Source organism: Haplochromis burtoni, unplaced genomic scaffold, assembly GCF_018398535.1.
Source record: "Haplochromis burtoni strain Fernald_Lab_line unplaced genomic scaffold, NCSU_Asbu1 Contig_174, whole genome shotgun sequence".
NCBI lineage: Eukaryota > Metazoa > Chordata > Actinopteri > Cichliformes > Cichlidae > Haplochromis > Haplochromis burtoni.
The window spans coordinates 543528-550940 of NW_024582535.1; the positions used below are offsets into that span (position 1 = coordinate 543528).

Here is a 7413-nt window from a genome sequence, read left to right on the forward strand (position 1 = left end):
CACACACACACACACACACACACACACACACACACACACACAGTTTTCTTACAAATCACAGATAATAGAAAACTTTTATTTAGAGCTAAATTACACACATATAAACGCACAAAGAAAAGCATAAACCTGTTTGAAAAAAGTAGCCCTGATCCTGCTGCATTTTCTTGTAGTCCCTGTGTGCCAGCACTGCTCTGTGCAGGTAACCAAATACCTTACAAATAAAAACATGTGTTTTTGTAATCCAGTCTCTTTGTTTTCGAACTTCAGCTTTCACCGCAGCCAGACTTAACAATATGATCCTCATATGTTGGTGAGGTTAAACAGATCAGGTTGGCTTCACTCCTGCTGATCTGCCAGATCATTCTGTTCAAAGTACCTGCAGTAAAAATAAAAGGAAGTAAGTATAGCTGCATCCTCTGTACACATCCAGACAGCAATATCATGGTATCATCACCCTGAACAATTTAGACACTGGTGGTAAAAAAAAAACAAAAAAACATTTAGGGGTTTTTCTCTACACAGAGTTCCATATAAGAAAAATACAGAGAACCTTACCTGGCAACAAGACAGATGAGCAGGTTGAGGGCGGGTAGTTTATCATCTTCCTGGCTGTCCTGTGAAGTCATGCAAGGAGGGAAAAGACTCAGAGTAAATAAAATCAAATATCATCAAATTTCAACAAAAAACGAGAAAAACATGGCCTGCTGTGGCCGTTTCAAGCATGGAGTGATAGCACATAGAGATAGTGCTTTACAGGAGATGGTAGGATTGTGGCCTACCAGCGTGCTGCGGAGCTGGGCGCATCTCCGTGCAAGCTGTCTGATGGATGAGTGAGCTTCGGGCAACAGAGGCTTTTCCAAGCAGGCCAATAAAGCATACAACCAGCGCCCCTGGAACAAGAAGATAGACTGCAAACTCAAGTATTTCACAATAACTGCAGCCAATAAACCATCACCTTCTATATCTGAAACATAAGACAGAAGCTGAAGGAATGTTTGGTTTCATGATATCTGTGCGGAATGCATAGTCAGCTCATATCTATCTTGAATGCAACACAGGATGACTATAAATGCGTGTGGAGTTCGGAATCAGCATAAAAATGTGGCGCTAATACATCAAACTCACCAACTGTGGAACAAATTCTCGTTCCTCGAACCAGCCGATGAGGATTTCCAACACCATCAGCACTGTAGACTGTAGACAGGTGGGAAAACGCAAACACACACATCTTCTAATCAGGCTTTGACTGGTTTAGAACATCTTGAATGTCTATAGAGGGATCATTTACCTGATTTAGCCTGCTGATGATGCTTAGGAAGGGAGGGAACCCCATCTGAACAGACAGAGAAATGCTGAGGTAAATAGAGCAGTACACATTTTGGATCTGAAAAGTAATGCCGATGCTGAAGTGCTTTCACTCTAAATAAAAACACTTCCGTTTACATAGAAATCTGTGGGAAAATGGCCCACAACTCCCTGATGACTCAGTCACTAGTTTCAGCTCACACTGAATACAACATGAAGTGATTTTTTTTAAAGTTATCGGCATTATTAGGAAGATTTTCAATCACAGGTTGTTACTTGTAAGTGTGTGGTTTCAGGTCCAGTTTCAGTGCTCATTTGGAGGCTTTGTGACAAAACCTCATTAACCAATAGGTGATAGATGTGACCGACAGCTTCTTTACTGTCAAAAAATCTTACAGATTGTATTCATGATGACACAAAACATTGAGATATAGCCATTACATATATAACCTTGCTATAGTCCAGTGCTGGCTCTGGTTCTGCATCTGTGTGGGAGGATGAAGTGCCCAGATAGACCTTCTCTCCTAAACAAAACCTCTTCCAACCCTCCTCATCCGTTACCTTCGGCTGTAACATACAAATACGAGCATACATAAAATTTTAACATGAATTCTGTTTTTAAGTTTGCCTCTTGGAGAAAGACAAAGTATTTATTTGGTTATTAGAGGAAAGCATTGCATGCTGAAGCATTAAAATTTACACATTACCACATTACCATCAGCACGTTGTCATCTAGAGTTTGGCTGGTCCAGTGTTTCCTGTGCCTTGTGATACTCTAAAGGAAAAAAAATGTTGTAAATGTAAACAAAAGTTCATAAATTGTAAAACATCCATTTGTACAAATTTGTGCGGATTTAGACCTACAAAAAGTTTTAGTGAATTCTGTTAGGCTGTGCTATTGTATAATATCATAACAGCAAAAAGGCTCTTACCTGTCTGACTTCAGAGAAATTGCTGACTTGTTGTTGTTGCCATCTTAGACTTGGGGAGAAACCCACTGGAGCAGCATGACACCCTGCCACCTAAAAACCAGAAAACAACCCCACAAAAAATGTAACTGAGAAATAATCAGAACAGATGAAGCATTATTGAAATGTATTTTGTTTTATTTTATATAGCATCTTCTTTTCTTTGCTAAATGAACTTCTGTATACTGTTTACATGATCAACGTAAAAATCGAACACAGCACAACATTTTTCAGAGCCTATCATTCATTTCTAACTGTGCAGTGAAAACTATGAAAGAAAGATTCGTACAGATGTGCTCAGAAGTTTCCATCCACTCATCGTGGGTATGAATGTTTTGACCCTTTGTGGATTACAGAAAATCAAAAGTAAATTAAAACTTGTGCACCCAGTTCTTGTTTTTCAAGGTTATTGAAGTGAATGCTTTAAAATCATTCCATCCTGAAAAAAAATGAAAAATTCAAAGAAATCATTTAAAAGCCCAACATTATGAGGACATTCACACCCATGATGAGTGGGACTGACTGCTCACATCAAGGTAAAAATACTTGAAATACTTTGATTTGCAGACACCACAGAGTAACAAAGCTAATGAACCCTGTCACTATCAGGGTCAGGGCTTTGTCATTTCCTTTAATTTGTCATACATCTGCAGCATCAACCAGTCTCAATACATTTGCCTCTCAGTTTACTCACAGATGCATTCACTGTTTGCTTCTTCCTTAGTTTTTTGGGGTCGATCTGAGCGACCACCACCTCTGGGCACAATGAAGCCTCCAGCCTGTCCAAAAGGAAAAAAGTTCATTGAAGCAGCCCGACCACCTCAACTAATACATTAACACACCAAAGAGAAAACAGGCAAAGAGAATCTAGGAGTTAATTAGACGCGAGCATTAATAAGAGGTGTGTTCTTCAGGTTGCGATGCACTTACTGGACCTGTCGGAGGTACTCCTGGGGGTTTCTCGGCGGTCCGCTCAGGTCCAGGTCGCCCACGGTACCGGATCCACACTCCACGGGCAGCAGTCTCGGCATTAACTCCTCCACGTCTGACTTCATTGTGACTGAATGTGTAAGCTCGGCTAGCTTTTAACTAAATGAAGCAGTCAAGCTCAATTAAAAATACGGACTCGCAACGGACCAAAACACTAAACTTTTACCAAGAGTAAACACAACCAGACTAGACCGCCATCTCTCTCGCAAAACAAACGCATAGTGATGACGTCGTCTTTGTGCGCGCGTTTGCCTTGTTGCCACAGCAACAGACCAGCTGTCAGTCCTGGAGAAAGGTCGAAAATAATGGAGTGGGTCTGTTTTAAATTGCCATGGCGTTTACCCGGAACCCCGTTTATGTGTGCACGTATTAAAATCTCAATGAAATATCAATTAAAGCAAATTTCCATTAATATCAAATCTTCTAATGAAATAGAAACCTTTGACCAGCGAACTGATAATATTTGGTATTGCAAGCAGGCCTGAGATGTTAATGATTATCCCCATGCTGGCCTTATATCTTATCTCAGCTGTTTCATTTAGCATTGAGTCTTCAAAAGGCAGCAGCTCAGAGGCAATGTTCACTTGCCAGCACAACGGGAGTTATTTCCACCCCACTATGGACATTTACTACTTATAGCCTCCAGTTAAAAGTCAGATAATCATGGCTATTTTTCAGGTCTCTAGGTTCCTGTGGTCACTGGGTGCAGTTTTAGTGATTTTACCCCACTTAAATATCGGATTATTGTCTGACTACAAGATCTGCGGAGACTCTGAGTGTCAAAGTAAGTCCAAAATCTACTGATAGCTCCTTAAATTAATGACGATAATGATGGTCACCTCACAACTGTGTTCTATTGCTGTGGTGTGTGTAGGCCTCCTAAGCAGAGTGCAGGCTATAAGGGACCACCGTGGTAAGGACTGTCGTTTCCTGAGCTTCAGGCAAGGAGACACAATCTTTGTTTACCACAAATTGACTGGAAAGAGGAATGACCTGTGGGCAGGCAGTGTATGTGTCATATTTCGATCTTTTTTTCCCTTTCTGTACTTTCCTAAATCTTCATTCATGTCAGGTTCTCACTTAGAGACAGGCAGAAGGAAAACCTAAGCCTCTGACCCCTGCACTGTAGTACTGTGAGGTTTGGGGCAGTGTGCTGCCAGGGTGTTTCCCTAGGATGAAAGGGCAACCTCAAATTAATCAGTACAAACTTGTGTGATGGCCTTTATCCTTTGATTGATGGTATTGGTCTTTTCCAGAATAACAGTGCCCCCATTCTCTGTGCAAAGGAAGAATGAATTATTTGATTATTATAAAAGATTATGTTTGCAGTCATCACCAATGCCTAAACAACAAATGACAGAGAATATTTTTAAAGAATGATCTATTATGACAAATGTTGAGATTTCTGGGTTTCTTCAAGGTAGAAAGAAGAAAAATGCTGACAGCTCCTTTGTTTCCTTTTTTATTTCAGATTGACAAAGAGTTTGGATATTTTCCAAAGGATGCAGTGCAAGAAGAAGAGGTTCATACTACTGTGGAGAAAGTAGTGGAAACACAGGTAATTTCACCATTCATATGTAAACAAACTTTAAGTATTAAAAAGTATTGTCAGTATTATTATTATTTCTAATTTTTTTTTTCCTAGTTTCCTTTCTTAAGAATTACATTTTTGCCCTTTTTCTGCAGAAATCTGATTTCTTCTGCATGAATGAGTTTGGCTCAACTTATCTGGATATGGATGATGATGATGATTATATTGATCAGAAAATCCAAATCCCGGAGCCAGAAACCACACAAAAAATTACCCAAAGCACTGATGACACGAACGCTGAAAGCCACTTAACAACCTCAGACTCCCCAGTTTCTGCACAGGAAGAAGAAGAACAAGAAGAAGAGGATCAGAATAAAAATGTTGGTGGTTCCGGAGCTGGGTTTCAAGAGGAGACACATGAGATTCCTGTGGTTCCTAATCAACAAGGTGGGTCTCCCTCCTCTTCCTGGCTTGGTTCTTCAGTGACAGGATGGTTAGGTCTGGGTAAAGAGGACCAACCGGACAGTGTGGCTGAAGGGGAGATAGAAGATAAGAGGGAAGACACTCAGTCTGAAACGCTCACATCCTCTGTGACAGGATGGCTAGGCTTCGGAGGAAATGGAAAACCTGACAATGGCAAAGAAAGTGTGAAACTTAAAGAAGAAACTGCTGAATCGTTAACTTCAACCATGACTGGGTGGCTCAGCTTTGGAGGTGGAAGCAAAAGTGAGACAGAAGAGGAACAAGAAGCAGATGAAGACAAAGAACCCACAGAGAAATTCAGGAGCAGGAGGATGTCCTTGGACCTTGAAGGCAGCCAGTTGCAGGAAGAGGAGAAGAAAGAGATGGGGACTTTAGGTTGGCTGGGGAATGGGCTGTCAAGCACACTGGGGTTTGGTTTGACCAGTCAGGAGTCAGGACAGGAGAAGGAGGAGAAGGTGCAGGCTAATTCTTGGTTAAACATGGAGATTGAAGGTACTCTAGGTTTCAGGAAAGATAAAGTTGGAGATAATGAAAACAAAGAAAGTGAATCTAAGGAGGCAGAAATAATCACAACTTTAAAGCAACCAACAGGATCGCAGAATGTGGATCACAGTGAGTCAGAGGAGGAAATTATTAAGACAAGCAATAATTCAAAGGAGGTGGAAGAACTGTCAGAAGACCAAAATATCCCGTCTACAGAACCACTTAATGGTCAGAGTGTTGATAGCAACACAGATATTTCAGACAGTGGGATAAACAGCGATTTCCATGAAGAGGCTGAACCCACAGTTGATAACAAAGATATTTCTCCTGAAAGGAAGTTTGAAGAAGAATCTCAGGCTTTAGTAGAATCACCCCCCAGTAAAGATGACGATGACAATATAGAAAAAAGCAAAATAAATGAGGAGAGATCTGAAGAAAGGGAAGGTGAAGACGCTGTGATTCACAAACCAATTGGAAATGAACATATGGATAATAGCAGGGAGTCAGGAGAGGAAGAAAGAAAAACTCCAAGTGCTATCAGTCAGGATTCAACACCACCATCTGAAACACCATTTGAAAGCATTTTGGGCCCTGATCACGTTTCAGTGGATTTAAAGTCAAAGTCTTTGCTGGTCAAGGAAGATGAAAAAGACCAGATGGAGAACAAGAAATCAGAAAGCGTGGAGGAGGAAGGGGCAGAAATCACAAATCAAACTGATAACACAGAAGAACCCACAGAAATGTCTCTTAAAATCACCAGGGGTGACGATAATAAAGGAGAAGTCAGTAATAAGGATACAGATTTACCTGAAACTCAGACTGAGGAGCTGAACAGTGATGTAGAAGACAGTAGCACAGAGAGCCAGCCTCACTTACCGTCATCTATGGAGAAAAACGATCCAGTTCCAGCTGAGAATGAAAGTTTTACTCCTTGTAGTGCTGAAACAAATAATGACAATTCAGATACAATAGCTCTTTTTGATAATAACACAGAAGCAGAGACAGTTCATATGGAGTTAGAGCAGGAGGGAGAAACTCTGAGCTCACAGGAATTTGATTCACAGCATAACCCTGGTAGAAGCACTCAAACTATCCCAAAGGATAGAGGAACAAGTGCACCAACCACAGATCAGACCTCCGTGTCTCCAGTGATGGAGCATGTTAACAATGAAAGCAACAGTGATGCAGGCAAACTAAAGGAAATTGTTGAAGACAACATAAATGAGTCCCAGCAGGTTAAAACAGAGATAGAAGCATCAGGCACTAAAGAAGATGATTTAAATGAAAAAGACTTCAAGTCAGTGATCAGCTCTGAATTAGAGGCTGAAAAAGAGGAGGAGTCAAAGGATGGGGGGAATCAAGGGGTGATGAAGGTGGAGGATAACGAGGAACTGGAGGATTTAAAGGAGATAAAAGAGCAAAAGGGAGATGAGAAAGAGAGTAATGAGGCAGAAGTGGAGAGCATGCAGGTAGAGGTGGAAGACCTAAAGGAGGCTAACAAACAGTTGAAGACAGAGGAGGAAAAACACCCCAAGGTGGAGGAGTTAGTGGAAAAAGAGGAACTGGTGGGTCTAGAGGGAAAAGAGAAGAAAGAAGGTGAAGGGGAAAAGGTGAAAGAGCAAAAGGAAGATGAGGAAGAAAAGGAGACTAATA

The 7413-nt window shown here is 41.0% G+C and overlaps 2 protein-coding genes across 2 annotated transcripts; one reads left to right on the forward strand and one right to left on the reverse strand.

The window, feature by feature from the left end:
* Positions 1-23: 23 nt before the first annotated feature.
* Positions 24-3522, reverse strand: gemin2 (gem (nuclear organelle) associated protein 2). Its single transcript, XM_005933890.3, has 10 exons — positions 3204-3522; positions 2968-3052; positions 2238-2327; positions 2021-2080; positions 1756-1872; positions 1289-1333; positions 1126-1194; positions 780-890; positions 556-614; positions 24-376 (listed from the first exon to the last, which is right to left on the reverse strand). Exons 1-10 carry the CDS (start codon positions 3326-3328, stop codon positions 337-339), a joined length of 801 nt encoding a protein of 266 aa, XP_005933952.1. The 5' UTR covers positions 3329-3522; the 3' UTR covers positions 24-336.
* Positions 3506-7409, forward strand: LOC106633439 (MIA SH3 domain ER export factor 2; the record flags this gene model as incomplete). The annotated part of the gene is made up of 4 exons (XM_014337278.2): positions 3506-4047; positions 4138-4271; positions 4735-4821; positions 4950-7409. Coding segments are annotated over exons 1-4 (2802 nt in total), but the record flags the coding sequence as incomplete, so codon positions are not given.
* Positions 7410-7413: the final 4 nt, after the last annotated feature.

What these genes read in the sequence shown, in the direction of transcription:
- gemin2 (XM_005933890.3), bottom strand. Translation starts at nt 3,328, where the DNA reads ATGAAGTCAGACGTGGAGGAGTTAATGCCGAGACTGCTGCCCGTGGAG. An exon ending in ATTTCTCTGAAGTCAGACAG is followed by an intron (nt 2,081 to 2,237) that starts GTAAGAGCCTTT and finishes TTTTTCCTTTAG; the next exon opens with AGTATCACAAGGCACAGGAA. An exon ending in CTCATCTGTCTTGTTGCCAG is followed by an intron (nt 377 to 555) that starts GTAAGGTTCTCT and finishes TTTTTACTGCAG; the next exon opens with GTACTTTGAACAGAATGATC.